Here is a 16,359-nt window from a genome sequence, read left to right on the forward strand (position 1 = left end):
TTTACACAATGGCGTACTACTCAGCTATTAAAAACAATGGATTTATGAAATTCTTGGACAAATGGATGTATCTGGAGGATATCATCCTTAGTGAGGTAACCCAATCACAAAAGAAGTCATTAGATATGCACTCACTGATAAGTGGATATTAGCCCAGAAACATAGAACACCCAAGATACAATTTGCAAAACAAGAAAATCAAGAAGAGGAAAGACCAATGGGTGGATACTTCATTCCTCCTTAGAATAGGGAACAAAATACCCATGAAAGGAGTTACAGAGACAAAGTTTGGAGCTAAGACGAAAGGATGGACTTATCCAGAGACTACCCGACCCGGGGATCCATCCCATAATCAGCCACCAAACACAGACACTATTGCATATGCCAGCAAGATTTTGCTGAAGGGACCCTGGTATAGCTGTCTCATATGAGGCTATGCCAGTGCCTGGAAAATACAGAAGTGGATGCTCACAGTCATCTATAAAATGGAACACAGGGCCCCCAATGGAGAAGCTAGAGAAAGCACCCAAGGAGCTGAAGGGGTCTGCAACCCTAGAGGTGGAACAACAATATGAACTAACCAGTAACCCCCGGAGCTCGTGTCTCTAGCTGCATATGTAGCAGAAGATGGCCTAGTCGGCCATCACTGGGAAGAGAGGCCCCTTGGTATTGCAAACTTTATATGCCCCAGTACAGGGGAACGCCAGGGCCAAGAAGTGGGAGTGGGTGGGTAGGGGAGCAGGGCGGGTGGAGGGTATAGGGAACTTTCGGGATAGCACTTGAAATGTATATAAAGAAAATATCTAATAAAAAAAGAGAAATATTTAGGTGAGAAATAAAACTAGAGGGATGAAACTAGAGGGATAGAGTAATCCTTTGCATGGGAAGATATCCCAAAGAAAGTCTCAGACTCAAACAAACTAGGAGTTAAACAGAAATAAAACAAAAAACCACAAACACCAAACCTCCAAACCACTGGCAAAGAAAAGCGAGAATAAGTTCCCAAACACTGAGGAGAATGGTGGTTTCTGATAATCTCGAACCCTGTGCACAGGAGTCTTGAAGTGATATATGACAACCAATTGCATGACAGATGTAGACAGGTGGCTGTGAGCCAGTGACAGAACTGCAGCTCTGTGCCCAGAGGGTCAGTTTGAAGGCAGAGACTATCAACACAAGCTACTCTGAAGGAGCCTTGACCCTGGGGAGGCCAGAGACACAGGAGTGACTAGATCTGTCAAAATCCCTCTTCCACTTACTCTGAGAGTTTCTGTTAGTAATCCATATGTCCTATATTATCTGATTTCCTAAGACCTGGACACTGCAGGTAGCCAGTAAATGTCTGTCCTTGAAGAAACAGTGCCTTGGCTAGTCAGAGTCACTGTCAAGGACTGTGGGTGGCCTGCTTTACAACATTTGAAAAATAGTAACAATAGTTTGTGTGGCATCATAAAAACAAAGTGTATTTGCACATAAACTAAAACTTGAAGATATAAGACAAGGATATTAGAATTAGGAAAAGCTCGACCAGGTATGGTAGTGTACACCTACAGTGCCAGCACTTGTGAGGCTAACACAGGAGGGTTCTCAAGTTCAAGAGCAGCCTGGGCTACATGAGGAGTTCTGGGCCACCCTCAGTTACAGTGTGAGACTGTCTTACAAATATAAATCAGAAAAACTAATCCATATTTAGGAAGAAAGTACAAAAGCAGAAAAAAATTACAATGCATAGCATTTAATTTTGTTCAGGCAATTTTAATAGAAATATATGAACAAAAGCACCTTATTATAATAGATATGCAATAGCTGATAGAAATATCTGTGACATGAATGACCAAGTACACACACACACACACACACACACACACACACACACACAAAACAAAATAACGACCTTTCCAACCACCTACTCCCAAACCAAAGGCACTTACCATCTTCCCACTGTCTTCTAATGTTGCCTGGAAAAGCCTTTTCTATCTTGTATGTCAGCACATCTCCATGAACAATTCGGAGTTTTCCAGGTGCTGCATCAGAGAGCATCTATAAAAAAGGTCAATACAATGAGCTCATAAACTTCAGGACAGCAAAGCTAAAAATCCTAACCCTGCCCAGCATTTATGGGTGGGAAAGTTGAATGCTGTGTGAGCACTGATGAACTGACACGGCACTGGCCAATGAAGCCACAGTGTTTCTGCTAACATAGTGAGGGTTAGGTAGTAGAGAATACTGCCACAGCTCCTAAGCGGTCCTTATTCTGATAGTCAGAATGACTTGTGTTCCTGCATGGGATTGCCCATAACTTTGACTTCTATCTAGAAGAGTTATCATAACACTAAGAGGCCTTACTGTAAGATACTGAGGATTCAGAGTAAAGTGCATGAAAATGGGCTAATTCAACTAAGCCTGTAAACATTAAATGTACACAAAAGATTCTTTTAATGTAATCTCCGAGTAAACCCAAACTAGGTAGGAAGTCCTTGCCAGGCTAGGCGGCATGTGACATGCTGGGACCCTCCTTGTCCACAGCATCCTTACTTTCCTGAGTCACAGACATGTCAACCTAGGAATAACCTTACATATCTTCGCAGCCATTACCTCTCAGCCTATTTCTGGTTTTGATCATGTTTCCTTTTTCCTTCAGCCTTCCTTAGCACAAAAGACAAGAGTAAGGACATGGGACTTAGCTCTAAGTTTGAATACTTGTCAGCATACGAAAATCTGTGTGTTCTACCCTAGCTCCACCAAACCAAACTAAACAACAAAACCTCTTTTCTTTGTACTCTACTTAGTTTCAGTCCTTAACATCATATACTAAAAGCTGGCCTTAGTTCAAATGAGCCCCAAGATTGAGTCGAACGGGGTGTGAAATCCTGCATCCACTACAAACCTTTCTTCTTGCTATTCTTGCTTAAATTGTAGGACTGACCATCAGTGAGCATCAGCACTGCTGAGGCAGACTGTGTGGAAACTGTGACCCTCTCCAGTGTCTCAGTTCTGTGCTCAGAGTACCCTGCTTCCATGCTGAGATCCGAGGGACAGCCTAGGACTAAGTAGGGATGGCCAACAAGTTCCTGGAGAATTCTCTCTGCTCTTTGTCCCTCATGTCAATAAAAATATTTCCCCTAACACTTTCCTTTTGTCCATTTCAAAAACTGATGGAAGGTTGAAAGAGGCCTCACAAAAGCTGGAGGGGAGACCCTGAAGTAAGGCACACGACTTGTGGACTGATGTCCCTCTGTGTTTATCCTGTGGCAGCAAGGAGCCCCAAGGAGCCAGGCGACAACACAATTACTTTTCCCTTTGCTCACTGTGGCTTGCCCACAGTTCCTGATAGCGCTGAGTATGCTCTGGCAGCCGCATACTTGTAGGTTTCTTTCTCTCTGACAACTGTGTTTTTGGGGGAAGATCTGTTTCTTGCCTCCTTAAGAGTCTACTTAAGAGTGACAGCAGTGCACAGCAGGTGTTTAACATGCATTTACTAAGCAAAAGAGTATGTGGATACTAGACGGTATTCAGCTTTTCATGAAGATGAAAACTACTGTATATGTTTGCTCCCAAAATTTGTGGGGTACAGGAATTTATCTCAGTAAAAAATGAGGCAAGATTATACAAAAATAATAATTTGAAGTACATATCTGAAATGCCTGTATTAGGAAAAGGGTGAACATTTTAATTTTGATCAGTTAATTTGATATGTTTCGTCAAAATAATTGCATACGCCTGACATTAATATACTCAGGAATTATTTTAAATCAGATAATCTGTTTTAGAAAACACAGTAATTTCAAGATACTTAAACTGCGAGTGTTCTTATGGGATGTTTGATATCTGTATACACAGTGAATTTAATGATAACATTTACCAATAATGGAAAGGGCTAAGTTTTTTCTGTAATTATGCTTCACATAATTAAAACAAAACAAATTAACATATCAAAAAACAAAGAGGCAGAACGAAGAGCTTTCATTATACAATGTCAATGTATAAAAAGTAATTAAGTAATTAGTAATTGGGAATAAAGCAAAACAATGTAAACTTGCCCCTTTGGTATTAATTGAAGTGTTCTGATAACTGTTTGAAATGTTAATGTTTTCCATATTCTCACACAACTGCATACTAAAGCTGACAAAAACAGCAGTCTTCTTCCCTTCCCTCCCCAATCCAAAGCTGCATTCCTATTCTATTCGTTTGGACTCTCACTCAGATGTAGCAGTCAGTCAAGTAAACCAAATTTACATTGTAGACGGTCAGTTTCCTCCTTGACAGCTGCGTAGCCTCAGCTTCCCTTGTTCAACTGGCCACGGCAGAAGGAAAGAGCTGGCGTGAAGCCTAAGGCAATTACGGGGTTGGGGGATATGCTAACCCAATTGAACTGGTATCATGATTATAGAAAACGACCTTTTAAACATTTAAAACAATACTCAGCAACAGCACATACAGATTCCCTGCACCCAACCAGAGATATGGGAAAACTGTTCTCATCAGATCCTACTACTGTGTGTGTGTGTGTGTGTGTGTGTGTGTGTGTGTGTGTATCACTATTACACTTCCAGAACAACCCCGAGTGTTACACTTTAGAACCTGGAGACAACATGAGGGGTTCAGAGCACAGCCCAGCATGCTAACAAGTGAGTATTTGCACAGCTACTCTCAAGCTGTTCTATTGTTTTAATGTTAATTTTCAATATATTCTTCTAAAATGGAACGTGAAATGGCTTTGAGTAAAGGATTTCACTATGGCTAAAAAAGGTAAAAAGCCAAGTCATAAAAAGGAGAAGTACATGTAAAAATGACTGCTACTAACACTATCAGAACTGTTAGCTCTCGGCATGCATAATGGCAGATATAATTCTTACTCCATGTTAGAAGTAATTATACCAAGTCCCCAAGAGAGAAAATGTTTCTTCTTGTACTAGGATTTGTAAAGGTACATGAAACAATATAATGGCCATGCCTTTAATAACCAGATAACCACGTCTTTAAGGCCAGGTAGCATATGCAGATGCATTCTTTCCTCTGAGAATTCAAAGCCATGAAAGTGTTTCTCCAGGGCTGTAACTATAATCTCCCTAGGTGGCTTTTTGGCAACTTAATTCGATGAGGAAAGAACTCAGATAATTCTTGGAAGTTAGGCAGAAATGAAAATTCCCTTGAGAACATAAAGAACCATATCAGATAGCTCGTTGGTGTGCTTCATGCCACCTTCGCATGGCAAGGAGTTCAGAGCAGTCAGCACTCTGTGAGCTAATTATTAGTTATCTTCATTCTAATTTGTCATGGAATGGAGCCCAAATACTGCTGGAATAAATACTAGCAGAAGGGCTAGGTAGAAATCTAAAGCAAACATGAGAAGAGTCACAGGTATATAAGAATAACAGGTATATCCCACAGAACTGTGGGATTTAAGTAACTTTCCTTATACAGTGTTCACACTATCATGTGTCGGCAAGCACACTCCTCTAGGAAGAAGCTTGCAGAAGTGAAGCAGTTTCCCTTATGACCTGAGGTACTGAACAGGGGTTATGGAGGTGTTAACCACTTATTACAGGATGACCTTCCATTTGGTCTCTGCAGCTACCACAGACCTGCTCCTGTACTCATCTCTACACTGTGACTCACGTGGACTAAGGCATGGCTGTAATGATCTGCTTCCTTGAGGAGTTCTGTCCTATGATGTACTATGATAACTTACATGTTTATTTAAAGTAGCCAAGCTAGTAGAAAGGCAATCTTCCTTTCCAAAACTGCACTACAGATAAAAAGATTACAAAATTTCATTATCTTTATAATTAAAAGCAGACTTTTCTGCCACCTGTCAAAATGACTTCTTATAAGGGAACACTTTAACACTTTATAAAGCCACAGGAAGGGAGATATTATAGGAACTATCCGTCCATTCATCCATCTACTGGCTCCTGCCCAACAGGTAAAAGGTAAATATGACTCTCGTGGTAGGCAAGGGAAAGGCAAAACTAGAGCAGCTTCAACAACAGGGAGAAGGCTAGTAAGAGGCATCTCAGATTTGCACAGCAGTCATTTGATTTTTGCAACCCCTGGAACTTTCCTCCACACCTATCCCAAAAAGCCCAATGCCACACTAACATAGTCAATGATATCCTTTGTGTCTCGAGATTCCACGAATAAAGCACATAACCTATTGGTTGAGAAGAATCCTTGAGCTTCTTACACTAAGTGCAGTATTAGACACTATTCTCCTTCCTTAAACCAACAGGTAAACACACACAAATAATTTTCAGGCATTTGTACATACAAAATACTAATTCTGTGTTATACACTATAAAATAATTTTGAATAAATTTGCCATTGTACACTACACAAGTGTATTTTTTTTACAATGGAATCAAAATAAAAAAATATATGGAAAAATGCAAACTAAATGGCACATTTCTAAATGGCCCACAAGTCAACTACCAATCAAAAGGAGAACAAAGGTTAAATGGGCATTTTGAATTTCTTCTGAAATTTTTCTATAACTCTAGTATCTCTAAAGTAAAGCAAAGTATTCCCTGGCCAACTCCTTATAAACATTATTCTAATAATTATAAATATTATTCTAGTTGCTAATGGATGAAACAAACAGAAAAGGGAATAAAAATTACTTTTAATAGAATTAAGGAAAAAACATGACACATCAGAATTTGTGGTTTTCTGACAAAGAAGAAATTTATAGCATTAATCTATGAGAGCAGAAAAAGCTTCAAGTCAACACCTCAGTGCCTGCCTTACAGTAGCTACAGAGAAAACAACAAATGAACCCAGGGTAAAAGGCGATGCCAAAGCACAAGTCAACACCCCCGAAAACAGAGAAGGCAATGAGAGTATAGCTGTATTTCAGAGATCAATAAAGTCAGCTAATCTGTAAGCAGGTCAATTAGAAAAATGAATAGGGATACATAAATGACCTGTATCATAGAAAGGAGATGTGGCATTACTATAGATTTTATATATGGTTGGCTGTCTTAGTCAGGGTTTCTATTCCTGCACAAACATCATGACCAAGAAGCAGTTGGAGAAGAAAGGGTTTATTCAGCTTACACTTCCACATTGCTGTTGATCATTAAAGGAAGTCGGGACTGGAACTCAAGCAGGTCAGGAAGCAGGAGCTGATGCAGAGGCCATGGAGGGATGTTCATTACTGGCTTGCTTCCCCTGGCTTGCTCAGCCTGCTCTCTTATAGAACCCAAGACTACCAGCCCAGAGATGGCACCACCCACAAGGGGACCTCTGCCTTGATCACTAATTGAGAAAATGCCTTACAGTAGGATCTCATGGAGGCATTGCCTCAACTGAAGCTCCTTTCTCTGTGATAACTCCAGCTGTGTCAAGTTGACACACAAAACTAGCCAGTACAGTTAGGCTAACATTAAAAAAATTACAATTCACCATATTAACACATTAAAAAGAAAAACATTTCAATAACCCCAGGAAAAGCTTCTCCCCTCCCCTTCCCCCAAGTCCAATGCTCATTGATTGCAAAAGAAAAAGAAAGGAAAAAAAAAAAAAGAAGAGGGAAGGAAAAAAAAGAAAAGAAAAGAAAAGAAAAGAAAAGAAAAGAAAAGAGCATCCCTTAGCAAACTAGGACAGAAAACACTTCCTGGGCTGGAGAAGGAGACCTAGGACAAAACCCCATAAGCAGAACAAAGGTCTTTAGTGTAGAAAAATAAAGGCATCCATTTACAAAACAGTTGCATGATAATATGCAAATAGCTTCCTATGCAAATGTTAAGAAAGTCCATCAAAAGGTTAATATTTACAAAACAGAGATATTCACAGTGGAATATTATAGCAACAAACAGAGAAAGCTGCTGATAAACACATGTGTAAAAATCATTATGAGAAAAAGACACATACAACATTAACTAAAAAGTACATACAAAATTACTATAGCCATATATAATGCTAAATAAGAGGATAAAAATCTTCCTTACAGGGAAGCTAATCAGGTGTCAGGGACAGGCAAAGGGAGAGGGAAACAAGGCCTTGCAAGGAACAAGTTCTCACAATGATGCTAGTTACCATAGTCAGTGTGAGAACAGTGGCAAGATCAGTAACTTGAGTATCTCCTTTAAGTCTCAATTCAATGTCAAGGAAACTGGAAAGCAAAGAACTTACTGGTGAATGCTTCAGAAATACTAGCTATCATCATAATTACTAATGTATGGAACAAAAACTGAAGAAGAATCTAGACTCCTTGCCAGAAGAGACATTTCTCATCTTATTTCCAGTTCACCAATGGGAGAAAATCTATTGAGGTTTCAAGTTTCCTGAGACACCCATTATAAAATCTCTTTACTCCAGGGCATAGAGAATTCCCTCAGTCACAAGAAAGCAAGCAAAGGAAAGGACACAACGCATGGCAGGGAATGCACAACCTGGGCGGTACAGTTCAACATTAGCAGAAGACAGTCCGCTGGGCGTACAGTTCAACATTAGCAGAAGACAGTCCGCTGGTTTTAGTCTCTGGATCAACTCGTAACCCCCACAGCTGCTCAAGACATGGGGACGATAATGTGATGTTCACAGACATTCAATAAAGCCGGGCGTGGTGGCGCACGCCTCTAATCCCAGCACTCAGGAGGCAGAGGCAGGCGGATTGCTGAGTTTGAGGCCAGCCTGGTCTACAGACTGAGTTCCAAGACAGCCGGGGCAATGCAGAGAAACCCTGTCTGGAAAACCAAAAAGATTCACTGAATGCTTACCAAGTGTCAGGCACTCACTAAATTCTAGTAACAATCCCATGATTCACTGAATGCTTACCAAGTGTTGGGCACTCAGTAAATACTAGTACCAATGCTATGAGTAAAACAAGGCAGAATACATAGGATTTTCCACCAACAGGCACACACAAGTCACACAGTCTAAGTCAATCCTGTATCCAGGGGTGAGCATGAATGTCCCTTACCATAAAATCTACCTGTGCTGCTTTCACACACTGAACATGTGTCCCTACCCTCCCAACACATAAAAGGGACACTACACACTATCATCAGGTACTGTGTTCCCCTACAGCAGCCTCATGATTATTCTGTAACAACTGAATTAAGCTGCAAATGACATACTTTCAGCCAGAAGATACTTTATAAATTATTACACTTTCTTTAAAAAGTAATTTTATTAACTTAGGAACCACTAAAATGGAATCCTTAAAACAGATCACCTATTTCTGCTTTTAGTCAATTTCATGATTAATTTAGGACATCTAACAGAGCATAGCTTTACACATTGAAACATTCTTTACGGGAAAAAGCAGCCTGTTTGATCATTTAGTACCCATCATTTTCTTCTTAAGGCAAGTTCCTTTCCTGCAAGGAAGACACTAAGAATTCCTTTTGCTGCTTGTGGTATTGCTAAGAAATCAAATGTATATTCCATGTGATTTATCTTGGATTAGCTTTGATATTTAGACAAAAAGCAGTAAAAAAACTTCCTGATAATGTTACTATTTACTTTACTATCAAAATTAGTCAGCTAAGATACATACACAACAGTCAATGAGCATTTTATCTCCCACATGAGACACTGCTGAATGCCTGCTGTGTAGTAGAGATACTGAGAAATAAAGACCCAGATCTTTATTCGTGTGTTACTTACATTACACAGGGACAGGACAGGCACCAAAAAGAGCAATATAGACACAGTGTGCACAGTGACTGGCAGAACTAACAAGGCAGAGTGACAGGAGACAGGGACTCCAGGGATGGTGCTGGGTGACAAGAGAAGGGTGGTGGTTGCTCTTTTAATAGCTGGTCTTCAGACAGCTTTAGTTTAATGAACAGAGGAGACTATGTAAATTAATATGGAGATTAATATAGATTTTATTCACCTTCTGATTAATGGGAAAGATGGGTATCATAGATGGGGAGATTAAAAAGCCCCTTTGAAGGGTGAGAGAGTCCGTGTGCTCTGTATCCACGGAGCTGAAAGAACAAACATGGAGAATGACAAAGCCTCCATCAGCTTCTCTTTGTCATCACACAATCTCACCCAAACCAACAATATTCTTATTCCTCTGACAACTGGGATGTGCTTCTTAAACAAAGCACTATTAAATATCGTATGTGTTCAGGAATATTAGTCATGTATCACTCCCAAAATTAAGTCAGCACTCTGAAATGAAATCTGACGGGCAACTAGATACAATTCCATATCATGCAATTATTTAACAGAGGAAAACTAGATGAAGCTAGGTGAGAAAAAAAATCACTACGTTTCTACAGAAGCCAAGTGCCCACAAAAATCCTAGATTTTAAAACAAATTTTCTCAACCTATTCTAACATATACAATAAATACTTGTGTATATTAGTTTTAAAACAATTTGCCTTTTTTTCAAGTGGAAGGACGTGGATAGTTTTACCTTTCTGTTACAGTCACATAATAAATTGCTACTCATATGTGCCGAAAGCTCAGGGCTTTCTTAAAGTTTTAGAATTATACAGGAATCAAAGGCCACGCAGTCATCAAGTGTGTTTTATGAGGAATTTCTGTACAAGATATCTGATATAGTCCATCTTAGGGTTTGCAATGTTTTAAAAATTTCAACATCCCCTTACTTCAAACCCTCAAACCTGCCTTTTTTAATCTCCAAGTCCTTGTTTTACATTGTCCCTGGAACAATCAAAACAAGCCTATTGTCTACTGACAGCCAGTGACAGGCAGCGTGAAGACACTTACTCCAATGCTCTCTCTCTGTCAAGGTGAAGCATCCACACGCCCATGTGTCTAACACTGCACCCAGAAGTATCTCTCAAACTCACACAGTCCTGGTGCAACTTCTTTCTTCATACGAAAAAAATCCTCTCGCTAAAAAATGCTTAAACTCAACCAACTAATTCCTCTTGATGAGGCGCTAGCATTTATCTTCTTAGTGTTTTGTGTGGGGAATGCCTAAGTAAAGTTCTTCCAAGTCAGCCAATTGGTCACTATTACGGTGACAATTGGTTACTGCTATTGACCGTTACGTGTATTTTTATGGCTTTTTGATATGCATGGCTTAGAAATGGTTAGTTTATTTAGCACTCATGTGGAAAGCAGTTTTGCTCAAGCTGTGAGCAACAGCCCTTTTGGGGACTCCTGTACAAATGCAGCTTTCTGGACTTCTGTAGACTACACAACCCTAAGCCCCAAGCGAGGACCTGGAGAGCTGCAGTGTGATGGACTGCCTGCCCAGTCCTTGGTCAACATGGGGACTTTAGAATCATGGTCCAAGACTTCACCTGGTTTGTGCCTGTTGAAAAGAAGACCCGTTTTAAGCATCTCACCTGTAACCCTGGGATAAAGCGAGTGTCCTTTTCAACCACCAGAAGCTCAGCAACGTTGGCATTCAGGATGGATCTTGTGATTCCCCCGGGCCCAGGACCCACTTCATAAACATAAACATCTGCTAGACTGCCAGCTTTCCTTACAATCTTGTCTAAGTTTAAAAGAAACCAAAAAAGAAGTTTTAGTTACTTTTATTATCACAGTAAACTTCGGAAGAATTCTCAATGGCCGCTCTTGATTTTTAGCTCTCACTCGAAACCAATACATACTAGTTATCAATATCGTATACCACTGTACTGCACCAGTTCCTTACCTGAAGAGGATTATCCCGACAATTTCCTTAACTACCTCACCAACCAGCCCAAGCCCTGCTGGCTGACCATGCAGCCCTTCGTTACAGCCCTTGCAGGTGCAGGACTCCTTGCACCTGTACTCTGCCATCCTCACAGGCATGGATCAAAGAGGAGAACGCACAAAGTCCCCATGTCACCTCTGGTTATTTTGAGGTCAGAACGGCAACCATGATAAGTCCCCACATCACTAGACTCTGAAATTTGAATTCTTCATCATTTCCAGAAAAAAAAGTTTGATTTACTACCAGAAATTTTAAGCTTTGCAAATGCTCATGTTAAGATGGAATTACTAACTGTTCAGTTAGTTTAAGTTGGCAGAACCTAAGAAATCACACACATAAAGGTAGCCACTGTAACTAACCATCGCTCTGGAAAAAACACAATGGACTGCTTTTATTAACTGCAAGATATTAAAACCCACACCTCCTTGGATGGTGGAAATTTTGTTACTAAATACATACTAGCACTTCTTGTCACTGTACAGTCCCAGTTGATGGTTATTATCTATCTAGGTAAACTTAAAGGCAAAATGTTGCTTACGTATTTCCAAACAGTATTGTACAGCTACAGTGAGGAAATCAGCAGCCCTAGCCAGCTTTGCGTCTTGGTACGTACATGCCCTAACCTAATTCCTGCAGCTACCACTCTAATATAATTTATCTGAACTGCACGCTGTCCTTGTCTATTGTTTAATTTGTACAATGTCATAAAGAAAAGCAAATGGCTGGAGAGGACCTCGAACCAAGGTGGGGATTCTAAAACCAAATCATTGTTTGGTTACCAGTTACCAACTGGTCTCTCGGAGGGCATCAGAGTCATTTATTAAACCAGGGAATTCTGAACTCAGTTTGAAAATGGAAAGCAGCAACAGGTGGGGCAGTGGTTTCATTCTTAAACTTTGCAGGAACGCTTAAGTGCAACCAGACATAGACGAGGTGTCAACCCCCTAAGTCTGGTTCAACCCTGCTCCACCTGAGTTCTCTAGGACAAGCACCTTTATTTGCTTTCACTCTGGTTCCCCCTCCCCCCACCCCACCCCCCACCCTCACAAAGACTGAATAGAGAACCTAAGAATCTGGAACTTACTCCAGGGACACACATGAGAACATAGATAACAAATTGAATGGCTGGTGATGTAATTCAATTAACTGATAAGAGTGCTTGCCTAGCATGTGTGAAGCCCTGGGTTACACAGTCAGCAATCAGTAACTGAGCATGGTGGCATATGCTTTTCATTTCGGTTCTTGGGAGAAGGCAGGAGGGCCAGACACTCAATAACACCTGCCATGTAGTGAGCTTGAGGCCAGCCTTAGACATAGGAGACTGCATTTCAGCAGAGAATGGTGCTTATATTTAGCATGTGCTTATATTTAGCATGACTGGGAGAGGATGCTAGAACCAAAGAATCTAAAAGTAGGCATCCTAAGGTCCTTGTAGGCCTTTCTATCAAATAAGAGATGAGAAAACTTAAGTGGAGTTAACTGTTTTACCCAAATTCTACGGGTCGAATAAAGGCTCCAAAAACAAGAAATAAAAGTAACTTATGCTTTGTGGTCCATGCAATCAAAATTGATTTTGGGGACGGAGTGTGTGTATGACACACTTACCCTTTTAACTTGAGGGGGTTAACATGCTAAGTACTCCAACAGTCAGCTAGCACCTTTATTTGCAACAGATGGATCTTATTCTCAAGAGGAGAGCATTACTATGACATGGGTGGTAAGTAAACCAACAAACACCTGTGAAAACTCATCAAAACATGGGTGTCAAACTGGTGACCTTCACCCTATATAAGTTTAATCGCATAAAAGTAATTTTTAAAGAAGCCGGAGAATGTCAACTTATTAACTGCAAACTCAGGGCTGTTGTTGGGACGGTGGTCCCAGCATTGGCACAAGGTAGCTGTAGGCGCCGTTTGGTTAGTATGACTTTACAGAGCGAATCTCCAGTCCCTAGAGGGATCCCTAGACTTAAGTGAACGTTTATCCTATTTACTCTCTTGGTTTCGTTTTTGAAAGAGTCCATCTGTTTCTAACTGGCGGCAATCCTCCTGCCTCTGCTCCTCGAGTGCTGAGCTTACAGACGCGCTTTACTGAGCCGGGCTAACGAGAGGCAGGTTGGCGCATCATAAAGCGCGCGGGAAACATCTCCCGCCCGCAAAGCGGTCGACCAGTCGTCGCCCTAGCCCGCGAGGACCGGAGGAGCAGCGCTTGACTGACAGCCGCCCGCCCCAACCCGCTCCATCACCCGGCCGCGCCCACCACGGAGACCCGGGCGAACTGACGACTCAGCCACCTGTCAGCCTCAAGTCCAGGAGGAAATTCTGGGAAAGCTGTTTCACCGCTCGCAGTCCGAACAACTTAATGATCTCCCGAATGGTGGGCAACGGGGGAAGGCGGAAAGTGCCGAGCTTCCCCGAGGCAGCCATGAGAGACCCACATACACAGCCACGCGCAGCGGCTGGAAAGGTGCACGGCGCGCAGGGGGTGGGACCTTGGAGAAGACTGCCCGCCTCTGAGGCCACCTGGTTGGATGGAGAAACCTGCCGGAAATGACGAAACTGACAGGAAGTCTGTATGTACTGGGAGCTCAGGACGCGTCAGGCCGAAAGCGGTGCAGGTTGGGAGAGGAGAGGGGGCGGAGGCTAGGAGGCGTGGTCTTTGTAACCTCTGGGAGGCTCCGCAGGCCTTTGACATTCCAAAGGCTTGACTTTTGATTTGTAGCAGGAAAGATGGTGATTGGTTGCTTGCTGTTTGTAGACTGGTTACCGCCCCACCCCCGTAGGCTAGATACTTTTTATTTCTTCGCGTCCATTACTTCTTTCAGAACTTAGTTCCATAGAGAACTATAGGCTTATTTAAGGTAAGCCTGCTGAAAACCGAGTTTAAGACTTAGACTTTAGAGCAAATGGCTGAATGCCAGCCCGTTAACAGCACCCCAGCTTTAACCAATAGCAAGAGACCAACTGACTCAAGTAAAGCAAAAAGCTAACCGTAACCAACTAAACTGTGTCTCTAGATAATTTCTCTTTTCTTGTCATTGAACAATGTCCATTTTCTGGCCGGAGTTGTTTGAAAGAATTCCAAGGGCTGCCTAATTTTAGAATGGTGAATGAAAGCCATTCTGGGTCTTTAAATATGCTGTAATTTTGTCTCTTGAGCTAAGCACTTTAAACTTCGAGAAGTGTTTTTGATACCACTTGTTACTATTTCATATTCCCTTTTAAATCTCTCAGGTGTAGTCTTGCGAAACAGGACACATATTGCTAACTTCCGATTAAAACAGGATCAAGAAAGCCCTGCGAGGCCACGAATTTCGTAAAGCTGGAAGTTCACAGATTCCAGCTGTAGTCTAGTGCATGCGCGGTGGCTGCTGTTTTTAAGCAATGCCAGCAAGGTCAGCATCAGGACCACTCTTTTAGCCTTTGAAGCTTTTTCTAAAAGCTCATTCATGCTGCAAGCATTGTGGTCTCTCCACTGCTCTCAGAGTGAACCATAAAGGGGTTGCTCTTTTAAAAAGCTCAACTAAAAGAAATGTGTGCCAGGTCTCACAACTGAGTGGTTTGGAATTATTCGCTCACTAATTGTTACCATACAGATTCGGGTAGATTTTATTATTACGTAGTGGTGAAAGTGAGACTTGGGGCGGTTCAGCCACTTTCCCACACTTCAGAGTGGAAACGGAAGGCTTACTCATCAGGCAGGGAATCCAATGGAGAAAGGCTATTTGAGGGTTAAAATCCAAGTACCAAGAGAAGACAAATAGGTTCTGTCTTCCTGTGATGTCTGAGAACACAAGAAAGAAATGAAAACTTTTAAAATATTTTTCATAAGTGGGAAGATTTTTACTTTTTTCCGTCTGATTTCACTTGGTTATAAGTGAATTACACATCGTTTATGGTTCTGGTAGTTTAAAAAAAAAAAAAAAAAAAAAGCTAATGTAAAACCAGACCACTCTGGGCCGTGTGGAGAAGTAAAAAGTCCACATATCCACTTTAGTGGTTGCTAGATCAGCAGAAACCATGGGCTGACTGATGTATCTCTTTTAGAAAGTGAGAATGTGGTGGCAATTCCCCAAAGTGTCATAAAAAAACTTTGATTTGATATTTGATTCAGAGATAATATTCTCCATAAAACACTATACCTAGAAGGTGTCTATTCAGGCAATTGGGCTTTGTTTGGATGGTTGGTAGGTTTTGTTTTGTTTGTTTTTTTACCTTTGTGTTCCTTTGGAAATGTTATTATTCCTATACTGCAGGGAAGAAATACCAGCAAGTACAGTCATTCAACCTACCCAGGGTCACCAGCAATGCATCTAGAGAAGATACCCCGAGTTCTTCACGTTTCAAGTTCCAAGTTCAGTAGCCAAGCTTCTCAAATACTGTATCAACTGAAATTATTTTAAGTTAATTAACATGTTCATTTTGTGTTATTTAAATGTATAGAAATATGAAATTAGGTGTAGACTTAGATCTACAGTTTTCATATGACTACTAAAATCACACAATAAAAATATGCAAACCCACCAAACCAACACACATGGCTTTATTATTTTATAATAAAGATGCCATAAAAATCACTACTCTTTCTGTTGTCTGGATTCATTTCTAGTTCAACTCATTCGTGTTGTAGTGTATCACATATAGTAGAATTCTCTGGTTTCAAACAAATCTGCTAAAAATCTATCACAAGGGAGAACATATCGAGTGTGTCTGTTTCTGCTTTT

At 41.0% G+C, this 16,359-nt stretch overlaps 1 protein-coding gene and 1 long non-coding RNA gene across 4 annotated transcripts in view; one reads left to right on the forward strand and one right to left on the reverse strand.

The window, feature by feature from the left end:
* Nucleotides 1–14,145, reverse strand: part of Tfb1m (transcription factor B1, mitochondrial) — a 38,547-nt gene extending 24,402 nt beyond the window's left edge. Inside the window, exons 1-3 of one of the 2 annotated variants that reach the window (XR_385130.3) lie at nucleotides 13,930–14,145; nucleotides 11,281–11,432; nucleotides 1,932–2,040 (exon numbers count right to left, since the gene is read on the reverse strand). Coding sequence is in view for 1 of the 2 variants with exons in the window: in NM_146074.3 (NP_666186.1) it covers nucleotides 1,932–2,040; nucleotides 11,281–11,432; nucleotides 13,930–14,062 (394 nt within the window). In the remaining variant the exon portion in view is untranslated. The remainder of the gene's footprint in view (nucleotides 1–1,931; nucleotides 2,041–11,280; nucleotides 11,433–13,929) is intronic. The other variant, NM_146074.3, reaches the window with a different exon arrangement.
* Nucleotides 14,146–14,172: 27 nt separating this feature from the next.
* On the forward strand, nucleotides 14,173–16,212 carry 1700102H20Rik (RIKEN cDNA 1700102H20 gene). Of its 2 annotated transcripts, NR_045302.1 has the most exons (3): nucleotides 14,173–14,253; nucleotides 14,870–15,030; nucleotides 15,892–16,212. It is a non-coding gene; the product is annotated as an RIKEN cDNA 1700102H20 gene (long non-coding RNA). The 2 variants fall into 2 exon arrangements; NR_045303.1 differs by lacking the exon at nucleotides 14,870–15,030.
* The last annotated feature ends 147 nt before the right edge of the window (nucleotides 16,213–16,359 follow it).

Source organism: Mus musculus, chromosome 17 (assembly GCF_000001635.26).
Source record: "Mus musculus strain C57BL/6J chromosome 17, GRCm38.p6 C57BL/6J".
NCBI lineage: Eukaryota > Metazoa > Chordata > Mammalia > Rodentia > Muridae > Mus > Mus musculus.